Source organism: Anarhichas minor, unplaced genomic scaffold (genome assembly GCF_050575085.1).
Source record: "Anarhichas minor isolate MPS153535 unplaced genomic scaffold, ASM5057508v1 ptg000041l, whole genome shotgun sequence".
Lineage (NCBI taxonomy): Eukaryota > Metazoa > Chordata > Actinopteri > Perciformes > Anarhichadidae > Anarhichas > Anarhichas minor.
The window spans coordinates 6,510,643-6,533,605 of NW_027466487.1; the positions used below are offsets into that span (position 1 = coordinate 6,510,643).

General features: G+C 43.1%; 1 protein-coding gene across 3 annotated transcripts in view; it reads left to right on the top strand.

Annotated features, from left to right (window-relative positions):
• Window positions 1-22,526, top strand: part of pou2f2b (POU class 2 homeobox 2b) — a 45,766-nt gene extending 23,240 nt beyond the window's left edge. Inside the window, exons 2-16 of one of the 3 annotated variants that reach the window (XM_076108844.1) lie at window positions 6,888-6,953; window positions 7,113-7,147; window positions 7,523-7,579; window positions 8,476-8,592; window positions 8,755-9,078; window positions 9,378-9,483; window positions 9,598-9,689; window positions 9,827-9,967; window positions 10,072-10,213; window positions 10,320-10,468; window positions 10,710-10,907; window positions 11,026-11,222; window positions 12,250-12,318; window positions 12,725-12,798; window positions 14,989-22,526. In XM_076108844.1, the coding sequence (XP_075964959.1) occupies window positions 6,888-6,953; window positions 7,113-7,147; window positions 7,523-7,579; window positions 8,476-8,592; window positions 8,755-9,078; window positions 9,378-9,483; window positions 9,598-9,689; window positions 9,827-9,967; window positions 10,072-10,213; window positions 10,320-10,468; window positions 10,710-10,907; window positions 11,026-11,222; window positions 12,250-12,318; window positions 12,725-12,798; window positions 14,989-15,317 (2,096 nt within the window). In that variant the 3' untranslated portion in view covers window positions 15,318-22,526. The remainder of the gene's footprint in view (window positions 1-6,887; window positions 6,954-7,112; window positions 7,148-7,522; window positions 7,580-8,475; window positions 8,593-8,754; window positions 9,079-9,377; window positions 9,484-9,597; window positions 9,690-9,826; window positions 9,968-10,071; window positions 10,214-10,319; window positions 10,469-10,709; window positions 10,908-11,025; window positions 11,223-12,249; window positions 12,319-12,724; window positions 12,799-14,988) is intronic. The other 2 variants (XM_076108843.1, XM_076108842.1) reach the window with 2 other exon arrangements.
• Window positions 22,527-22,963: the final 437 nt, after the last annotated feature.

Genomic DNA, 22,963 nt, shown 5'->3' on the forward strand with positions numbered 1-22,963 from the left:
ATGGCCATGAACACACACACACACACACACATACACACACAGAGCACACTTACATTCACCAGCCACCTATTAGAGCCACTCAAACAAAAATGCACACACACACACACAGAGCACGCATACATACACACACACACACACACGTACAAAAACACATCCTCTGTTAGGTGGGTAGATTGGAGTTTGAACAAAGGTCACGGCCAATGCTAGGCTGCCCAGACGACCTCTGACCCAGAGAAACGCCCCCTCCCCAACGTGCAGTCTGTCACAGTCGTTGGACAGGCCTGGCAGTCTGCCCGTTCACGTCCTAATGAAGGCCCCAAACATTCTCACAGAAACAAGGGGTCCAAACAGATTAGTGAAACTGAAGATTAGTCTCAAGGCCTTAAGTCTGCTTGGTGTGCAACCTGCATCTTAAGATGAATGGACTGGGGGGGGGGGGGCACAATCACTGCTCTGACTGTAACTGACCATTTTCATTAATCTGCCGATTATTTTCTAGATTAATCAAAAAATCATTTGTCTAAAAGCGTCAAATTCCTTGTTTTATCCAATCATCGGCCAAATAAAAGCAGCAAATCCTCAAATTTCAGAAGTTAGGCCAATTTAGGCCAATAGGCGGTTCGGTTTCTGTTGGTTGACCGATCATTAATCGAATAAGCGTCTCAGCTGTAAATCCAGCTATTTACCCAAAGACATTGTGCTTCTGTGAGTTTTTTTAAGAAGGCAATGTACCCAAGTTTATGTCCTGATATTGTCTGCATAGTAAATATAAACGTATCTCAGAACACCAGTATTTGTCTGTATTTTAGGACAGATGTAAAAAGATGTCTCTGTATATCAGAGAGCACCTCCAGCGCCATATGCACTTGTGAGTGTCTATCCAGCAGTACATTGGGCGGTTGTAAATCACCACATAAAGTATTTATAAGGTTAAACTTGGGAACTCTGCTGCCGTTAGCTTTTGAATTAGTGAACTCGGACCAAGGGAGAAGGAAGGGGAGGGAGGGGGGTGATCAGTGGTCTGCCTTGTCCCCTCCTCTGTAGATGGAGTTTATTTCTTCATCAGGATTAGAGAATCAAGAGTGCCACCTTGTGGTTGGTTCATCCTGCTGTCAGAGCAGCACTTTTGTCTCTCAGATTTAAAAATCTAGGCAATATTTCTGCTGAAACATGCTCGTCTGCTTCCTTGATCTCATTCTCCGATGACAGATTTTCACTAATTTCGCATCTTCTTGGTCGGTTAATCTTTGTGGGCGGCACTTCTGGTGGCTCATATCTAGTTAATCTGCAATGTTCCACTTTCATGTCACATCTATTCGTCACATGAACAGATTTTGCGGCGTGGCTTTTCTGTGGTGCATCACTGTGTGCAGCCTATACAGTGTGGGTTGGTCAGTGGTACAGTGAGTGTTGTGACAGAGTTTTTCCTTTCGCTCGGGGTTAGAGTGGAGCTGTGGCTGGCAAACTTAGCCGAGGATGTCTCACATCTTCTCTTGTTGGTGTCGACCTCCCTCGACAGACCACCTTACCTCCCACTGATGTGCTCGCTCGCAAAACAACCCCACAGTCTCACACGGACGACCAAGGGGAGATGGTCATGACTCATGGTGGACAAAACAGACTACGAGAGCTTGTTAGAACAGCTTGGAGTTGAGGAAAAACTCTGCTCAGTTTGACTTATCGTTAAGGTTTTGAAGCAACACTGGGTCACATCGTGCATACGTATCATACACTCTTCGGTCACAATGCCAAGCCTGCTGTTTTTCTCTTGCGTGTGTGTGTGTGAGTGGCTGTTTCCAGCCGCGCCATCACTTTCCGTCGGCACCCGTCATCCCCCTCTTTTTCACCTCATCTATCTCTTCGATCTCCTCGCTCACTCACTCTCCCACTCTCTAACCTCTTTCGTGTCCCCCCTTTCTTTCTCTTTTTTCTTTTGTCTTGTGTTTTTCTCTCTTCTTTGCCGAGTTCCTACTCTTTTGAGGCTTACTTCCTGTTGTGTTGCAGGATGTGGGGAGGAGGTGGGGCTTGGGGGGTGTGGACTAGCGAGAGAGAGAGAGTAATTCTCTCAACCATATAATTTAATACACTCCTCCTTTTGGTTTGAGAGAGAGGGGTAGAGTGAGAGTTTTTCTTTACGTAGCGTGCACACACGCTCTCACACAGACACAGATATGACCAAGACAGCAGCAATAGCAGCAAAGGACTTCTTCAATATGTGGTTGCCAGGTGAGTGACTGTCTGTGCAGCCTTCTCTCTCTGCTGGCCTTCATTTACCAAGACCAATTAAGCTTTGCGTGAGTGAGAAGGCACTGTGTGTGTGTGTGTGTGTGTGTGTGTGTGAGGCAGAAAGAAAACTGTGTCTATGCTGTTGATTAATGCCACTGGGTCTAACAAGTTCTGCTAATTAGAGAACATCAAAGAGCAAGAGGTGGTAGAGAGATGGATGGATGGATGGATGGAGAGATGGATGGACGGGCGCCTGTCGCAGGCACAGGGAAAGGTCAGACACCTCGCCAGTCCATAGCATGCCTCTGTGTGTGTGTTAGAATGTGTTTATACTATGAATGGGGAAAACAAAATTAAAATTAACACAGTAGGAAAATACAGTGAAAAAGTTTTTCAAAATGTCTAATGAAAGGTAAACCAGGGTTGGAGCCGTTGTTTGGGAATATTGGGATTATTTTTCATTTGTCATCATAAAACATTTTTTCTTTTTATTGTCTCTGCAGCAGCGTTGCATTTGTTTTTAGGTTATAGATTTCTAGCAACCTCGACACCGGTGTTAACTTTCTGTGTGTGTGTGTGTGTGTGTGTGTTGCACTGATTATTGTTTTGTCCCTTTTAAAGTTTAACTGTATGTCAATTACTTCTCAAGACATTTTTTAAGGACTCAGATACAAAGATACTTGTTTTTTAGTTTTTTATAGAAGAACGATAATCAAAAGAGGAAATGCCTTAAATAACTGTCATTCTCAGTATTTGAAAATTGATTCAACAAAACAGAAGGATGGGACTCTTCTTGCCCCTCGGCCTTGTTTTGGTGGTCCGCTCAGGCTGATAGACGTACCAGAGTCTCAGTTGACCGACAGCGTGTCTCAGCAAAAAGTACAGCAGGCGGTTAGCTTACTCACCTATTACCAGAAATACATTTTTAAATGTCAATTAGCTCATAATTTTCAGCCTTTGATGTCCTGATATGATTCTTGAAAATTACAAGTGTCTTTGACGCCACACGTTGTTTATTAAGGAGTGATTCATGGGTTAAAATTCACAGAGTCACATCTCAACCTGATGTGGTCACAGCTGGGACCTTCGGTACGTTGCTCTGACCCGAGTGAAACCTCCTGAGCACCAAACTGCGACAAGCAAGAATATATCACAACGCAAAAAAAACAGAGTTAGTGTAAATAGTACAACAGGTTCATGCAAAACAAACTAGTTATTATTATTCGATATTCATTTTTATTAGTTAAAAATGATGGGGCATTTTCTACAATTATTTAGGTTGATTAAACTGTTATGCGGTTATGCTACTTTTTCCCAGAATTATATGTGAATAAATAAGTAATTTACCCAATTTAAACATTTTCAATATAGTCTTCTTGCCACCTGCATTTACAACCTCACTCATCTGCTCAAAGTGCATCAATGCAGGGAGAACATATTTCACTGTAAATGAGCATAAGTCTGCAAACTGGTGAACTGAGGTTCTCAGTGATAAAGGCCCTCCACAGTGACATCAGTCTATATTTCAGCCGCATTTGCTTTTATTCATAAGCTGTTTTACCAGTTGATATTTTGCATTTTTAGTCATTAGTCATTCCTCTGTGTTATTGATACAAACACCAACTTAGCAACCGACAATGTCACATCTCAGGTTTTCCTTTAGCTTCTTACTTTTGTTAGATTTTTCCTCTTCAATTCCGTCTTTCATTCTCCCATTCTGTCTTCATCCACTTACTCAATCTTGTTTTTTTTCTTCAGCACCTTATTTCATTCTCAAATTGTGACGTCAACTTATGTCTTCATCCTCATGTGCAAAAGCTGTTGAGCTGGATGGCCGAATCTTTGATGCTCAGTTTTAAATGGAAAATATCTATTTTGCAATCAAAATCGTTACCTCTCAGCGCTTCTTGGTTTTTTAAATCCGTAGTTAATAGGTGTGATGACTTTAGTTCCCAGACACCCTCCTTGGCGCTGGGGTTGCGTCCTGAATCAGGAAGTACGGGTGATTGTAGGTGGGGGGTTGGGGGGGGGGGGGGCATTGGGGTAGTTACAGCAGAGTTTCGTCTCAGCCAAAATACCCAGAGGAGAATAACAGAAACAGTCCTGCCTGAGCAACGACACTGTTGTTCCTTGTTCATTTTCTATTGCATCATTTATTTATGACACAGGATTATAGCACATTAAATTTGCTCCGTTTAAGATACAGAGAGCTGCAGCTCTGGTCTCAATGGGTCAAAGTTAAACCCTAAGCTTTGCTGTAAGATTAGTACATCTTAATGAGGGACAAAATAGACATAATAATCTAACCTTGTTCTTTGTAAAATGCTTCTTAACACTTCTATAAATTACGTTTTTACCACATATACGTAGAAAAAAACAAGGAGCCGCTGCCTCTTATTCTCAAACTTATTTAAACAAATTCACTAAAATTGTAAAAACATTGCCAACATGTAACTCTGCCCCGTGTCAAGCTAAATTAGTAGTGTGTGTGTGCAGCAATGTGTTGTAAAAGGGAGGGCAGGTTTTCAAAAGATAGAGTGAAAGAGAGGGAGAGAGCAGGCTAATATTAATAGCCTCGCTGACAGTAAGTGTTGGGTTTAGCACTCTGTGTTCAACCCGGTACAAGGGGAAGTCGGGAGGGGAAGTGAGAAAAAGACACAGCATCTTGATATACTGTCCCACTACTGTATTACTGACCACATTATCCACCATGCTACTGTCTGTAGGCCATTTTGAACCATGAATCAATACACACCTTGCCCGGGTGTCCTGCGAGCGAGCAGTACAGGACAAGAGGCAGCACTTTGGTAACTTCACATTACAGCTGTTTTATGAGCTGGACAATCATGTTATATGGTGGATTTGGCTTTGGAATATTGTACACTGCACGTGTTGATGATTGGAGCACAAGATAGTCCACTGTAGTGACACAAAATACATAGTTTCGCATTACAATTTGTCAAAGACTTAATTTGGTGCATCTTGAGAGGATTATATTTTCACCAGAAATTACCGAGAAATAACCAGAAGTCAACCCTAATATTAGATTCACCACATGTTTGCATCCATATGGCCAAATTAGCTTTTTTTTTGCAGAAGTCTGTTCATTTGAGGGAAACCCTGCTGTGTGTGTGTGTGTGTGTGTGTGTGTGTGTGTGTGTGTGTGTGTGTGTGTGTGTGTGTGTGTGTGTGTGTGTGTGTGTGTGCGTGTGTGTGCGTGTGCGTATGTGTGTGCGTGTGTGTGTGTGTGTGTACTGACCCCAAGTTATAACCAATGTGGCAGGAGAGTGGAGATTTTCTAGCTCACAGACACTTCCCCCTTCCCCTAAAAACACTGCCTGTATCAAAGTCCACTTATTTTTGATCAGGAAGTGGCTCATTTTATCTATAAGTTCTTGTCTTTATAAAGATTGGACTGATGATTCGCCTTTTAAAAATGGCATCAGGTCAGTGATGGTCAGCGGAGCAGTGATCCTCTCCATGTGTCACTGCTGCCCCCCGATGGAGAAAACCGAGCCTGACCACTTGCTTGTTGGAATTGCACTATAGGTCGAATAAAAGTATTTAGTGTGTTATAATGATAAAAGCTCAGCAATCCGCATATGGGGAAATTAAAATGTGCTATAGTGTCAGTCAGCGCCTTCTTATCTGGAACGTGAGAAAAAAACAGGACGAAGAGAGGAGAGATAAGAGGAGTGGAAGGGGTGAAAGGGGAGAGAGAAAAAGGAGGAGGGAGACTGAGAGTTTATTATGCAGGTGGCAGATATAATTAGTTGGTCGTTGGGCAGATTTGCATGTTTTCACAAAAGGGAAGTAGCTCTGCGTGTGTGTGTGTGTGTGTGTGTGTGTGTGTGTGTGTGTGTGTGTGTGTGTGTGTGTGTGTGTGTGTGTGTGTGTGTGTGTGAGAGAGCTTGTCAAGAAAGGGGGGAACAAGAGAGAAAAAAAAGGTTTCAAATGGACACAACAAAAAGTAGTCTTTCAGTTTGTGGTTTCAGAGAAATAAAAAGTTCTGTAATGAGATGATGCCATTGGGTGATTAATAAAACACAACTACTACACACACTATACAGACATTCAAACCACAAACTCACACATACACACACACACACACATTCAACACTCTTCTTGGATCATCCTCATCCCCATCTTTCCCAAACTCTGTGCCAAAATGCTCCAACTTTTGTAATACTGGAGATACATTTTAAAGACTTACATTTCTTGCCCTTCACTCCTGTTGCCAAAGGGACTGTCCCAATACAGTATCAGAAGTGATGTGACAACACACACAAAAAGATGACACACAAAGTGTTTAGTTGCTCCCACGTAAACACCTCAAGCTAAATTTAGAACAAGCTCACCTCAGGTCAACCCACTCTTTTGTTAAACCGCTAATTGGAAAGAATGAATGAATGTGGGCTGGATTCAACTTGTGAATGATTCAGCCACATTGTTTGTTGTACAGTGTGTAGGCTTGGTCTGTGACCTAAAAACACTAACCTATCTAAACTCGACGCCCTGGACAACCTCTTTCCCATTTCGTCATCGAGATTGTGATCGCCTGCTTCGTAAATGTGTTCTGCTTCTGTCTGCATTTATTTCTCTGACGCATATTTAAGAATGAGCCTCGCTGACTTATTTATCGGTGCGTCTTCCTGTTACAGATATCAGGATGTCAAAGGCAGTAGAGGTCGAGAAAATCGGGGCTGACTCACCGTTGGAGGGAACAGGTAAGACGTGCTGCTGTTAGTGGCAGCAAATATTCACAAGCACATACATATATTTTATATAAACAGTAATACATACATGATGTCGTATGCCATAGTTGTCTGTGCGTTGGAGCTCAACACATAATCAATTTCTCACTTTTTCCTTTCCCTCCCACGCAGATTCAGAGCGGAATGGACCTGAATCAAATCACCAGGTACGTCTGACTGGTGTGCTCATAATCAACCATTATCTCCCACTTCTGTCACCCACATAGTTAATGCAAAAAAAGACAACACTGCCAGTCAGACAGTTTGTACTGCTGGCTTTTTACACTATCGATTACTTTGGCCAGTCTTTTTAATTTAATCCTTTAATTGACCGTGAAATAAAGCAGAAGTTAGCAACAAATCCTTACATTTAAGCAGTTGGATGCAGCTTGATAAATCACTAAAATTAGTTATAAAATTAATAAAAAATATATTTTCTGTTAATAAATCCACTATTTATTTTAGCAAATAAAATAGATTAAATAAAATATGATGCATTTTGGCAGTCATTTTTGATATGAGGTCCGTTTTGTCTCCTCTAGGCTCAGTCAATGAAAGTCAATCCCTTTCCCCTTTCACCGACCCTGAGCAGCAGCAAGGTGAGTGTGTGTGTGTGTGTGTGTGTGTGTGTGTGTGTGTGTGTGTGTCCATGTCACTGAACTGCCTGTGCATATGTCTGGACTTATGTTTGTGCATCTTTTGTGTTTTAACCTCCAACAATGGGTTTATAGACAGTATAGCTGCCTCAGCTTTGTATTCATTGCTTCGCAATTGTTCTTTTGTCGCGTTTGACGTTGAGGTTCATAATGTGTCGACTCTCCACCCAGTCCTAAATCTAAACAAATTCACTGAGAGTATGATGGCACTCTCCCTACACAAAGTGCCTTGGGAATCGAAATATATCCATAATGCTACGACTTTCACTGAAAGGGTAAATTGACCTGATTTGCATATGCAAATTATTAAGCTGGAAGAGTGCCCCTCTGCCAGTTCAAACATGCCTGATCCTGTGAGGAAATATGATCCCTTTGTGCAAGAAAGAAACAAACTGGTGGACTCTCATTGCCTGAGACAGACTAGACACGCACTTCTCATTAGTTTATTTGGGACTGATTATGAGCGATCATCTGAAATTACTCCGAATTTAAACAGTCAACGCCGTCTATCATGATCTTGAATAGCCAGGTAAGCTTATGTAGTTGTACGTTTCTAATGGACCTTTTTGACCAATTCTAAGTTCTGGGACATGGTGGTTCCCTACCTTGTGTTTTTTTTTTTTTATATATTTGCTCTGTCTTTTTAGTGCAAGCATGCTTTTAACAGTTACCATTCATGCTGGAAAGGAGAGGCGTAATTGCTGGTTTCAGCAATGGGATAATGGGAATGTTCTGGGGGCATAAAGGGCATATTATGATTTATGTTTTGGATACATGTATGCTTTTTTTAAATTAATGTTCTATTACATTTGCCGCTCTGTTTTCTGTCTTCCACACAGAATAAGATGGAGGAGTGTGAGATGTCCCTGGCTCTTCCTCTCTCTCACGGCCCGACCCCCTCACAGACGGCCATGCAACATACACAGCTCATGCTGACCGGCTCCCAACTAGCAGGGGTAAGACAGACAGACTTATATTACCTGCTCACAGACACACACTGTGCTTTGCTTTTACCCTGCTTGCTTCTCTTGTGCTGCTTTTTGAACACTTTGTTTCCTTCTTTGTCTCCCTGTGTCCATTTCCTCTCCTCTCCTCTCCTTCCTCTCCCTCTTCGCCAGTTGACAGCTCTGTTGCCAGCACAGCAGCAGCTGCTGCTGCAGCAGGCTCAGGCGCAGCTCCTGGCTGCAGCTGTGCAGCAGTCCAGTGCAGCCCACGCTGCCCATGCTGCCCACGCGGCCGCCCAAGCCAATCAGCAAGCTCAGGCAGCCGCAGCAGCAAATCAGCAAGCCCATCAGCAGCAGGCGGGACAAACAGGGCAGCAGGCCCAGTCGCAGTCCCAGGGACAGGGACAGAGCACACAGGAACAGACAGCCCAGATTGTCCCTGTCCCGCCTCCTCCACCCCAGCTCACCCTCTCCCAGCCAATCCAACTCACCGCCCAGGTACTGACTGCCAATCTAAGCCTGATCCTGGTGATCGGCTTGATTGAGGAACCAGTATCAAGCCACGGAACAATTCTTCTTACATGTCAATCGCTTATTTCATGAGTCACAGTTTCCATCTTGCATGAATGCACACATTTTCCATTTCTAAGTTTCTCCTCCTACTTCTATGTTTTTTTGTACGTCCAAATCTGCTGATAACACCTTTTTGTGTGCCTACGCGGTCTATCAGTCTCTCGTAAAGTCATGCATTCTTGTTCTCTCTCTAATCTGTCCGTCACTCTCTCTTGATTGAACAGGACATCCAGCAGCTGCTGCAGCTTCAGCAGTTGGTGTTGGTGCCCGGCCACTCGCTCCCGTCCCCTGCCCAGTTCCTCCTCCCACAGGCACAGCAGGGCCAGCAAGGTGGGAAGGCCTCTTACTGGGATAGCGTTTTGTGTTATTGGCAGAAATAAGTTGTGAACATAAATTCTGATTTGTTTGTTTTTGGTCATAATTAAAGGTGATTTTTCCCCTCAGGACTCTTATCGACATCAAATCTCATTTCGCTACCTCAGCAAAACCAAGGGAGCCTGCTGTCTGCTTCAAATAGAATGGGACTCCAAGCACATGTATGAGGAAACTCTCAAGCTTTAGTCAGTGGAAATCGAAAACCAGCCTCTGCACCAGCAATAAACTAACACTTTTGTCTCTATCGCCCTTCCTTCTCCTTCTCACTTTCATTCCTCTGACGTCGTACCCGCCACAGCGAGATAAGAGTATGGAGGTGAGCGGTGTGACCACGGTGTCCTCAGTGACCTCTCACCCCGAGGAGCCAAGTGACCTGGAGGAGCTGGAACAGTTCGCCCGCTCTTTCAAACAGAGACGCATCAAACTGGGCTTCACACAGGTGGGGGAGAGACACCTACTGTGCATGTGTGCATTGGCAGGTTACATTAGCAGTTTCTTAGTCGTTGATTTATTTTGACTGTTCTTCTTTTATCCCTCCTACAGGGAGATGTTGGTATGGCCATGGGGAAGCTGTATGGCAACGACTTCAGTCAGACCACAATCTCTCGCTTTGAAGCCCTCAACCTGAGCTTTAAGAACATGTGCAAGCTGAAGCCACTGCTGGAGAAGTGGCTCAATGATGCAGGTGAGCTCTCATCAAACAGTACTTTACATATTAACATATGTTTTTAAAAAAATGTGCTTTTAGAGTCAGACACTCATCTGTTTTTATGTTTGCTCTCCTTCATCAGAGACCATGTCCATAGACTGTACCTTGCCCAGCCCCAGCTCCCTGTCCTCTTCCTCTATGGGCTTTGACGGGCTTCCTGGTCGCCGCAGAAAGAAGAGAACCAGCATCGAGACAAATGTACGCGTGGCCCTGGAGCGCGCATTCATGACGGTAAGACGATTAACCTTATTATTTAACTCAAAAAAAGAAGAAATTGAAATTCATCGATTTTTTTTTTCCTGTTGATTGTGTAACAGAAGAAAAGTGTGTTATGAGTTCAATTTGTTACGTTATTATTTTTCCGCTGAGCTCTTAAATGTCAGATTGTGCTCTTTGTGTTAATATAAACATCATGTGGCGGAAATATAGCACTGCTGAAATGATCTGAATTCCTGTCTGTCCCTTCCCGCAGAACCAGAAGCCTACCTCAGAGGAGATCCTAATGATCGCAGAGCAGCTCAACATGGAGAAGGAGGTGATCCGGGTCTGGTTCTGCAACCGCCGGCAGAAAGAGAAACGCATCAATCCCTCCAGTGCCACCCCTCCCCTGCCCAGCCAGCCCCCCCCTGCCCCACAAGCGCACAAACAGCCCTGCTACAGCCCTCACATGGTAGATATCCAACATTGTTGTGTATTTTTGAAGAATATTTAGTGATAAACATGACCCTGTTTTTCAGCTATCTTAAGTTTCAGAACTCTGAATTTGCCTTTTTCTTTCCCTGTACCAGATGTCCAGCCAGCTGTCGCAGGCCGTGACCAGTCTCAGCACAGCAGTGACCACCATGTCCCCCGTCTGCTCCCTGACTTCCAGCCTCACCTCCACCCACCCCTCTCTCAGCTCCGCACCCTCCCCGGTGACTCCTCCTCCCCGAAGCACGGTCAGCCCAGCCACTCCCAGCCATAGCACACTCAACCTTAACACAGGGTAAGAGACCATGACCCGTTCACAATGCACCACCTGGGATTCCCCCATCAGTTACTTGACAGCAGTTATTGTCTTGGCAACTTTGGGTTTTCCACTTACCTTTAGGGATAGGTGTTCTCCAAAGTGATTCACAAGGCAGAATCTGGAAAAGCGTGTTTCACTGCCGTGAGGCTTCCAGTTCCCTCGTCTCTAGAATAATGAGATGTTTTGTTCTATGACATAAAATATGTCAGTAAATATCCCCCTTGTGAATTCTGAAGCTTTTACGTGTCTTACAAAAGGCAGCCGCTAAACGTCATCTCGCCAAACACTAGTCCGCCTTTAGCTTAGTGGTGGTGACGCTGAAGTCATGTGACCGTGTTGTTGTTCATTTACAGCCTTACGTTAGCTTCATGGTGCTCATATGTGAAGCTTATCTTGCTGATGGAATGGAAAAATCCCTTTGGTTTTCTGTCGAGGAAACCATGATAGCTTCCGGGTTGGCCTCCAAAAATGCGTCATCTCTAAAACACTATATATTTGGTCGTCAGCAAAAATGTCAACATGATGGCTATTGAGAGGACATTGCAAAAGCTGATTAAGTCAAATAACTACCTGTCAATATACCACTAAAGTTGAGGGAGTAGCTTTTTTGTCATTTGTGGGGACTGATCCTTTAAGTATTAGGTCTCTGTTTGGTTTTCTTTTGAACTAATCTAAATTACAATATTTTTTTATAGCTTCCACAACTGAATACATTTAGGCAAATTGTTTCAGTGCCACTACATGCAACCACACATTTCCATAAACACGCTCACCTTGAATACTGTACCGGGCCATCCTCGGTTCACCTGCAGTCTGTAGTTAAATAGTTGACACTCTACAGACACACAGGGATTGTTTGGGCACACACACACACACACACACACACACACACACACACACACTGATATCCCAACATGCCATTGGGCACCACTGCTTCCGCTGTGCTACAGTGCACTCTAATCCTGTGTGTGTGTGTTTCTGTGTGTGGTGCTTGTGTTCACAGCTTATGGCGTATGGGTAAAAAGAACGGTGACGTGTCTAACTACATCACCGATTTTGCTGCAAACTTGAGGTGAATGCGACCGAGACACACACATGCCGATGACGCAGCACAACACACTTGTGTTTGGTGCAGAATGCTGTGTTCTTGTATTGAATCACTTCTCATATAAATGCATAGTTAATGAGAGTTTTGGTGTTTTATAACATGTTCCAAGATGTTCTGTTCCTTCTGCATTTCTAACCTCTTGTTTATTGGCTGTACAGCCAACTGTCAGCAAACTACTGCTCTTTATATGTGCAGGGCTGCATTTGCCCTCCGCTTGTCCTTGCTTCTAAACCTGCTTTTTTTCTCACCTTTTCTCCTCTGTCTGTCTGGGTTCGTATATATGCTTGCACATGTATGGTGCTGCGTGCGTGCTTGTGTGTGTGTGTGTGTGTGTGTGTGTGTGTGTTTGTGTGTGTGCGTGACACAACAGGAACACTGTGATGGGAGTTAACACAGGGATGAACCAAGCCCTCCTCGGTAACAATCCCCTGGCCACTCTCCAAGGTCTGTGTGTGTGTGTGAGAGAAAGAAATGGGTTTATTTCAGTAGAGTGAAAAAAGAGAAAGCTTAGCATCAGCAGCACTGATAAACAGAATATAATTTAGAGGTCAAGGCTCAGGTGGTGTACTTTATAATTCAATTTCTGGGAAGATCTTAGGGTCACAGAATACATAAATAATACGCAGAGAAGAGTGTTTATTTTCTGGCAATACATTCTCCTCCTCTCCTCTCTCACTTATACACTCCTACACGCACATAAATGCTCAAAGTCAGACACATACTGTACACGACACGTCTCCTCTCACACACCTTCCTACACTTGAGAACAACACAAGAATAGCACAAGAAAAAAATAGGCGTACAATCCTGCAGAACTGACCACCAAGCAATCCAGACCACCGTCAGCAGAGCTAATTTTCAATCATACTTTGTGGTGTTGTGATGAGGAAGGGGGCGAGAGACGTATTAAAAACAGAAGTGTGATGATGAGTCATACAGTCATGCATGGTAGGTGAATCAAATCGTGCCGGTAGACTGCAGACTGGAGACGCAGATGAATAGGCAGCCGAGGGTGTTTGCTCATCCACAGTACGAAGCAGCTGAGGCAAAGATAGTTGTGGAGAGGAAGAATGACTTGTTTCTCATATGTTGCCATCAACATCCATGACTCCATCCCATCAAGTGTGTGAGTGTGTGTGGCAATTATTACGTTAATGCGTGGGCTTTAGTTTTTGTGTGTGCATCTGTGCTGTTTCACTCATCTTTGGCGTTTCATCTCTTCATTTCATCATCGGTGAAATGTGTTGATGTGTTGAAATTCACCCTAAAACGTTTTAATTAATGCAGATTTGAAAAAGAAAAAAAAAAACGTTTGTGGGGCTGTTTATAGTGTTTATTTAAGGTTTTCAGTTTTAACCATCAACTTTGAATATCAGACCATCAGGGTCACAGAGCAAGAGCTACATTTTGGACTCACTATTTCACACCACATTGATGCTAAACACTCGCAGAAATAAGAGTTTCTTCACCAACAGTAGACCACAATGCAGTTCAGCCACAAGACATTTGGAGAAGTATGGATGCTTTTTCTTCAATGGAAGAAAAAAAAAATTGGGTTTTGCTGTTGCTGTGCAATCACGAACATTACTAGGCTGCGTTCACGTGTAGCATTTTGTGTATGAAAGAAGCGCTGCATGAAGCACTATTCACTATTCATCGACCTTGTTTCCATAACAACAGACCGCTCATGTCAGCTTACCTGTTGCTGCGGTTTATCTGATCCCACAAGATTATCTTGGTTCAGATATTAAACAATATTCAAGTATCCTTTTTTGGCAAAGTGCTGGGATTGTATATATATATATTGTTTTTTATTTTTTTATTCCCCAAAAACCAGACAGGTGCCTTTTTTACAAAGAAACCGCACTGTGAGCACCTTGAGGCCGCGCCCTGAGTTTTCCATTTAAAATGGGTGGTGACAGTTAAATCCACCTACTTCTGCTTAATTCAACAAGTTCAGGCACTTTCTCTCGCTTGGCTGTGTACTGTAGGACATTATTAACTGAAGTAAAGGTAGATGAGGAAGACTGACAAGAGTGTTGAAATTAAAACACTTTACAGCAAACAACAATGACTAAAAAGAGCTGGATGTTACTTATTAATTACAATGAATAAGCTTTTGTTTTCCTTTTGGAAGTGTCTGAAGGAAGAGGAGTAGGGAGGATTGTAAGTTTACCCATAACTAACCTTAGAAGGAGGCGAGGAAAAAGGAAAACACAATACAACCCAGTCGGCAGAAAAAGAAAGTTGGCATTTTATGTTTTTTAAACCACACGATATGTTTAATATCGACTTTTCTGAACCAAAAATACCTGTCATAAATAAGTTTCATATCAGCCTCGCATCACGCTTGCAGGAATGCACAATACCACGTTGTGGGTGTTGTGAAACGATCGGTTACGTTTAGGAAACAAACCTACTTTGGTAAGGGTGGAAAAAAGATCATGATTTGTGATAAAAGGATAAATTAACATTTTAACGTAACAACCGTAACTAGCATAAATAAATAACAAAAGCCCTTAGCAGACTGTTTTACGTATTACAAAACAAGCCTAGCAGCGTTACTTACCAAGCGTAAAGTCAGCGTTTCGTGCTACTCCTTTAATCTTTTTCTCTTCTTTCTCCCTCCCTCAGCCCTGGCAGCCAGTGGTGGCCAGCTGCCTCTTTCCAGTCTTGAGGGGGCCGCAAAGATGATGTTTGGGGCCTCTGGGGGCCAGGGAGGGTGCCTCCCCTCCTCCCTCTTCCTCAACCACCCCGCCCTCCTCCACTTGGGCCAGAACCCCGGCATTGGACTGATCAGCGCCGCCCTAGCTAAAGCCTCCCAGGCCTCCCCCTTCCCCTTTGCCTGCAGCATAAGCCCCACCCCCTGCTCCCCCTCCCCCTGCTCCAGCCCCGCCTCTTCCTGCTCCTCCAGCGAAATGGCACACAGCCCAACCTCTCTGGGCGGAGCCAAGATTGAGTGACTGCGCCAAGGGCCAATCAGAGAGGAGGAGGAAGGAGGAAACGAGAACCTCGCCTTTCACACCAAAGCTATCTCTTTCTCTCTCTTGCGCTCTTCTTCCGTTATTTTTTTCGCAATGGCTCTCTCTCTCTTTCTCTCCCAGTCTTTCGATGCCAAAAATACACAGAATGAAAGAGGAGAGAGGGAGGGAAAGAAGTGAAAGAGGGGAGAAGGGGAGAAGGGGGGGAAAGGGGAAGATTGAAACCAAAAATCTTTATCTATCCAAATAGATGGAGAAGAGGCAACGTGGGACCTTTTTGTCAATAACCCGTGATATCGACATGGCATCTCTCCACTCTGTCTCTCTAAAGGAAAACATACCAATGACTCTTTAGCAAAGAGACGGCAGAGAAGCATGTCGAAGTGCATAAACCAAAAATGACAAAAGATAACTTTACTATGTGACAAACGAATGGCGGCAAGGACAAAAAAAAAATGGAGAGGAGAACTGTGCTTAGGTTTTCCCTTTTTAATTATTTCGAAAAAGCTGCGGGTCTGAAGGAAGAGGAGTAGGGAGGATGAGTTTAAACCAAAAATTTACCCAAGGAGGACGTGGAGGAGGAATACACAATGACAAAAAATAAAAATAAAAAAAAAACGGCAACCATACCAAAATCCCAAATACCAAAAACCAAAAATACGGAGAGAAAAGCTTTATTCAAAGGACGTGTAAATACTGAAGCTATCCAGGACCAGGACTCTACTGCTACTCACACACACACACACACACACATCAAGAGCCAATCCATCCTGTCATCGACTCATCCTGTCTGTGTCAGCCCATGTGTCTCTTATCGGTTTTCATGCTCGATATACTGAATAATTTTGTAAAAGATTGTTACTGAACCGGTCAGGAGCTCACGTATGAATGATTGCCTCTGTATCTTCATGTCTCTTTACCTACCTCTGGTTCTAAGAGCATAGGATAGCTTTCCTGTCCCCTTTGTTAGTTCACAAGTCAATGACAGAGGCTTGTTATTCAGTATCTGTTTTTTACTCTTTGACAAGTACAGTTTGGATTTGTTTTTTAAATTATTTATTAGTATAATTTTATACTCCAACTCCTATTTATTGTTGCAGCTTTTTTTTTAGCGCTATAGCTTCTGGGGTTCAAATCATCATCAAGTGTCATCATCATTGTCTTCATCATATGTATTTTTGTCATCAACGTGCATTTTGTTTTTGTTGTTACCGTGACTATTCTGCAGGAGCAGAGATGACGCAGGTGAAGAGATGCTCACCAAGTGCCACATATCCAAAATAGAGTTGGCACGCTGATTTCAAGGTGTGAATGAATTTATTAAGACCTGAACAGGTGACATATTGTGCTGTTAATCAGACCACTCTTTCCTCACTCTTAGAGATAACCCATTATCAGTGACTCCGTGGCTAAATGAACATGCCCTGGAAAACTTCACATACTGAAAATGGCGCTTGTTAAAGAGTGGCGACCATTTTGAAAGTATGAAATAGGGCTCTGATTGGAGATTTAAAGTAATAACCGTTGAGACTGAAGGCTAAATAAGTCAATAAAGCCAAGTTTAGTCACAGCCGGCTCTCATTCCTGCCTCGTCAATCAGCATAGGCGCCCCGACACCTGTCTGTCTAGACATGTTTACTGATATTTGTCTGTTTCCATCATCACTCCATCGATCACATTTCACTGTCATTTTCCACCTCAGACTGCCATTAATTCTCAAATGGAAACCAAAGCATTCTCAAGGCTGTGCTGTTCTTGAAGAACCTCAGCCAAGACATATGAACACAATAAAGACCCAGAGGGGCAGAGGACAGGACGTAAGCCCCCTGGTATAATACCCTCCACCTGGCCCGTCCAAAAACCCACGGGGGAAGCTTTATTTAGGGAACTGATCCTTTACTCCGAACCCCCAGAAAGAAGGGTACACTTTGGACAGGGCGAGAGAGGGACACTGTAGTGAGGGGAGCAGGCGTCACACTTTTTTTGTAAGAGGATACCAAAAATAAACCCAAACCAAAAAAAAAAAAACACAACCCAAGGAATGACAGAAGCAAACCAAAAAGAACCCTAACCAAATGTGGCTGGAGGGAGGAGGGGAGGAGGACAAAATGCAGGTGTGTCGAAAGACGTGAAGCCGTCTGTCTATCTGTTAGCTTTAGGGCTGCAGCATACGCCCCACTCTGAAACTGTGTAGCATGGAAGGAGGGATGGATAGACAGGCGGACAGAAGAAGGACAGACAATTCCTCCCCTCCTCTGCCTCTCACTCTCTCCAGCTCAGCCCTCTGGTCCTGGATGGAGCTAAACGCAAATGACCTCACTGAACTGAAATCTTCTAAAAAAAAAAATCAGTTTTTATTTTTCTGTTGGTTGGTTCTGATTGTTTTATCTCTGCTGTGTCTCTTGATGCCGTTTTATGTACTGTACTTTAGTGCTTATTACTCATTTGGAATAACGTACTCGCTTACTTACTACAAGAGCTCCTTATTTTTTTCGTAGTCGTGCTAGAGATTTTTATCAGGTGGTTGGAAAAAATACTGTGAAAATTTAGCTTCCAGATTTTTATTAGATAAAGAAACAGACTGTCTTGGCAGAAGGAAAAAAGACACACAAAAAAGCCAAAAACAAAGAGTTGAATAGCAAACTGAACCAAATACTGAACCAAACCAAACACAGTAGAGAGGAACAGGAACGGCCTTCTCTGCATGAGGGCACAGAAATGGGTCAATTTGTCTGAGGTGAAACTGTGCGTCTGAAGTGTTAATGGAAGGCCAAATGGTTTTTAAAAAGGAAAAGGAAAAGGGTCTGCAGTGATGTCTTGTCATTAACTTTGACCCCAGAGACGGCAGAATATACACACTTCAGACACAGAATAACACACACACACACACACACACAGCAGCGGCCTCAGTCAGGTTGACCGTTTGAGAGTTGGACGTAAACGTATCCAAAGAATATTTGGTTTGATCCACACCAGAAAACAGTCGACACGCGAGAATCGTTTCATGAACCAAACTTTAGATGTGGGGTTTGCACCTTAAAGGTGAAACCTTTTCTCCACATTGACTCTTAGACGGAATGTATCTGTTAGTGCTTCTATAGATTTTGTAGAAAAAAAGATCTATGTTCTACTGCTTACTTATCGCTAATGTATTAAAAAGAAAAAAAAACGTACAAAAAAGACTTTGAGAAAAAAAAAAGATCCTAAAAACATTGATGATGATAACTTGATTTTAGACCAAAAATTGTAACTATCTCTCTTTGGAATTTTTTTATTTCTCCTTATTAATGAAGATTTAGACTTTTGATTGTACTATTTATTCAGGGTAGGGTTGATTTAATTGCTTGTTATCTTTTTTTTTGCCTTGCTATTTATTTCCTAATTTATTTCGAGCCGTGCTTTTTTTAAATTTTTTTGTTCTGGGATGTATTTGTGATGTAATTCTTTTTGCCCCCTGCTGAAGTTCTTTCTTACTTCTTTAAACCAAATAATACCACAAATGCAACCACGGGTCCTGTAGGGACTTAATAAGGGAATATGGCTGATTAGATGGTCAGCCATTAAGATATTCTCCTCCTCACTGAGACGACTCTCCTCTTAAAGCGGAGGGGAAGCTCACAGCATTGAGAGGCAGCACTGTGTTGATAAACACCTCATCGTTTGCAGGACTTTTCAAGGGAAAACAATGAATTTGGCAGAGTCATTCTGGACACATGCCTTTGTTTCTCCTGATAATAAGACAGAAAAGGGCAAGTTGAAATTCTGTTTCAATGGAGAACGCATAAATATAGTTTATGTGGGAAAAACTGCCTGAGTTACAGCATGAGGTGTTGTTTGAGACGCGGTGCTGCTTCAGTTCTCTACATTTTCTCCACAGGGAGAACACGCTGAAAGCTTTACAGCTACACAACCAAAAACACAAAAGAAGAAGATCAACTGAGGCAAAGGTTTTTTTTACACGATAGGGAGGAAAGAAGGAGGCAGGAGAGAAGAGGCCGATTTTGGATTTCCAGTCGTAAATTGCCTGCTTACCTCTCACACTGTCTCAGTCTCTTTTTCAGTTTTTGTTTCCACTTTTCTAGAAGTTGGCTTCAACTTTTTTCTTCATCCACTGTAGGATGTAAAAGAGAGATAGTTCATCATATACCTCATATTCTTTGATGATAAACCAAATAGATGAATGCTTTAAAATGCGGGGTTCCGGTGGGGATCGGGGTACCGGGATGGTGCGCGTGTGGACGGTGTGTTTGCGTGGCCGGGAGCAGACACAGTACGGCTGGGTCACAGGCTAAAGGTTGTTGCCCTAATGGGGGTAAATGCAGAGGTTTAGAATTGATCTGGGAAGTAACAGATCATCGACTAGATTGCAGTTTTTCTCCATGGGATTCAGAGGGTGCCATTTAAGGTCAAAGGGCCACACTGGTCCATGCTCCGGTCCACACACACACACACACACACACACACACCTGGTCCCCCTGGAAAACACCCCCGCCGTCTGTGTTGAGCTTTGAACACAGACCTCTCCTCATATCTGACCCTCACTGCTTCCTCCCTGTCACACACGGACTGTGGGCTTAAAGCTGCTCTTTGGCACAGATCAAGAATCAAATCTGGATCCAATTTTTGGGCTGAAAAAAAGCTCAAAGATTCCTGCCTCAGAGCAACTTTATCACCAAGGTCGCCGAGCCCTCTCTCGCCTTTAGGTGTTCGTTGCCTGATGAGGGGCCTTATTGACCATTTGATGTCCACGTGTATCGGGGAGCGCCGTAGGGCAGCTAACCGGGGAACGGCTGAGACCAGGGTTGCTAGGTGACACATCCAGACACTTCTCACGACTCGGGTGTGTTTTGAGACATTGGAAGAGTGAAGGAGAGGTGTGCCTGTGATCGAACTCTAAGGGTCCATTTTGTTGTTAAGCTCTCTCCGTGCATTCAGAGGAAATGGAAGCAGTGCTCTGCTGCGTTTCTGACCAGCCACTTTTTTTGTGAACCTCAGGCTTTCAGGGACCGGGTGTAAAGTGTAGATCCCTCCGGTGGGGATACCCCCTTAGTGAATGATACCAAAGTCAATGCCCCGCCATGGGATCCAGCATGATGTACACACTCCCTAAAATCCTGATGTCCACCTGAGTGTTCAGAAGCTCCACTTTCCTCAATAAGGCTTAAACGGCAGCAGATTCTTTAATATGTCTCTCGCCACACAATCGCATCATCTCTACAGGCTCAGAGATGGACATTTATGGATCTAAAGAAGAAGCTTTAAAAGAATAGCTTAATATTTGGGGAAATACGGTTACTAATTGTCATGCCGAGAGCTAGATGAGAGCCGCAAATTGGTATATTTACACGTGGGCTTTTGAACAGTGTAAACAAACTATTTAACATTTACATTTCTGAGCTTTAGAGGTGCTGGTAGGCAGATTTTGTGGTAACCCTGTGGTGTTCCGTACACCGGTGAATGAATCTTTAACAACATATTCAAACTAAACTGTATCTACTGAATTGGTAGCTTTTAGCAGTTGAGCTCCGTTCACTGGTAACTGAGAGCACTGTTTTAAGCTCAGCATTGACTCACAGTACACTACTGCTTGGTTTAAAGGCTTACCAAAAGACACTGATAGCCACATAAATAATTAAGCGGATAACGCTGCTGCGAATAAGTGTCTGCTGATCTATTGATGTCAAAAACAGAGCTTGTATAGGCATAGTTTTGTACTAAAAGTAACAACTTGCCAGGCTAGCTGTTTCCCCCTGTTTCCAGTCTTTATGCTAAGCTAAGCTAACCATTTCTCAGCTGTAGCTTCATATTTACCATACAGATCATTTTTTAATCTGCAAGAAAGCCCAAAAATGTCAAACTATTCCTTTAAAATGCAAGAATCAATGCTTGAACTTGATTGAAATCATGTCAAGATAAGAAGAAAAAAAAGGAGACACGGTGAGCAGAGCAGAGAGAACAACAACAAACACAAGCTGCTTCTTCCTCCTCCACCCACTCTCATCCACACCACTCATGCTCTTTTTCTCTTCCATCTTTTTCTTCTCTCTCTCTCTCTCTCTCTTCTACAATACAGCTTTAGTCCAAAGGTTTCTCCAGCAACACAGCAAAGCAAGTCAGACGTTAAAGAATTAAACCAAAGAGCTCTAACTTGACCTTCTTTTCAATACAAGGCCTCCACTGCATCCTTCACCTCTCTCTGTACATCCTTCCCTTCCTGTTTGCTCTCCTTTAACTCCTCCGTCACCTAGCGAGCCGGTCTTTGAAGCGTTAACCTCAGCTATCCAAAGGGGAATAATAATAATAATGATGATAATTTAGATGATGATGAAATGTATATTTTTAAGTATTTGTCATTGGAAAAATAATCTTCTCATAATTATGATGATCATGATGATGACTACAATGATGATGATGATGATGATGATAATGAAGTTTCTCTTGGTATCTTTGTAGCTGTTCTGATCCTTTTTAAGTTCTAGTCCTTTCTGCTCGTGCTGGCGGAGAGTACTGCTCTACTCCCATCAGCCCCCCCCCCCCCCCCACCGTCTTTCATTTGGTTTACCCAATGTTTAGTCCTAACGTCTACCTGTCAGACCTTTACCCCTGGATGTTTGCCCGTGTGTGTGAGAAAGAGTGAGCTGTCAAACCTTGACCAAGGGAAGTTCAAGATTTTTCTCTGGAAGTGGTTTCTTGTTGGGGGGGCTTCAGTCTATTACATGAGCAGCATATGTGTGCGTGACCGGGTGGGGCCTGCTGGGAAGCGGGCCGGGTGTGGTTCGCTGCAGCAAAAAAAGACAAAAAGATTCCCTGTTCTTTAGAGAACAACAGGCCCTCACACAGGCCGTTTACTGTCAACTGTAACGTCCAGTTTGCCAACTCCCTAATGCGCGTAGCTTTAAATCCCCTGTCACAACAGTTAGTGTGTGTGTGTGTGTGTGTGTGTGCAGGTATGGTTGTACCCCCCTCCCCCCCACCAATCCCCATTTCCCTTTCTGTCTCCCCCCTTCTTCTCCCTTGTGGTAGCAAGTTAGACCTTTAGTGTATTTATCTTGAAAACCAAAAAAACGAAGAAAAATAACTCTACTTGTTCATTGTACAGTGTTGTTCATTTTAAGTCATTTTTGTAACTGAAAGTGTTTCATTCATCCAAATAAAACAGGAGACAAAAACTGTACAGATGATCCCCTTCAACGCCTCTTAGTCTTCTCTGTTCTGTACACCAGTTTTCATCTTGAACCACAGGTTTCACTTGGTTTGGCGAAACCTCATCTACGAAACACGAAACGTAGCTCAACTTGTCGTGCCACTTTCTAACCAGAGGAGGGAGATGTTCGACTTGATACCTTTCCTGACAGAGCCCCGAGTAACTACCACTCCACTGATTCTTCTGTTGCTCTGTGACCCTCTCACATACGGGGGTCCACAAGTGTCATGGAAAATGTTATAAAGCGTTAATTAAATAATTAAACCATAGATAACTAAACTTAACAGGTGATTAATTGATACAAAAATGGTTAATGAAAATAATGATTTATAATAATTTACAATTAGATATATTAATCTTCAATAAATAGGAGAAAATAGAATATAATAGTCAACAAATACATTGAAAATAGTCCCTGCATATT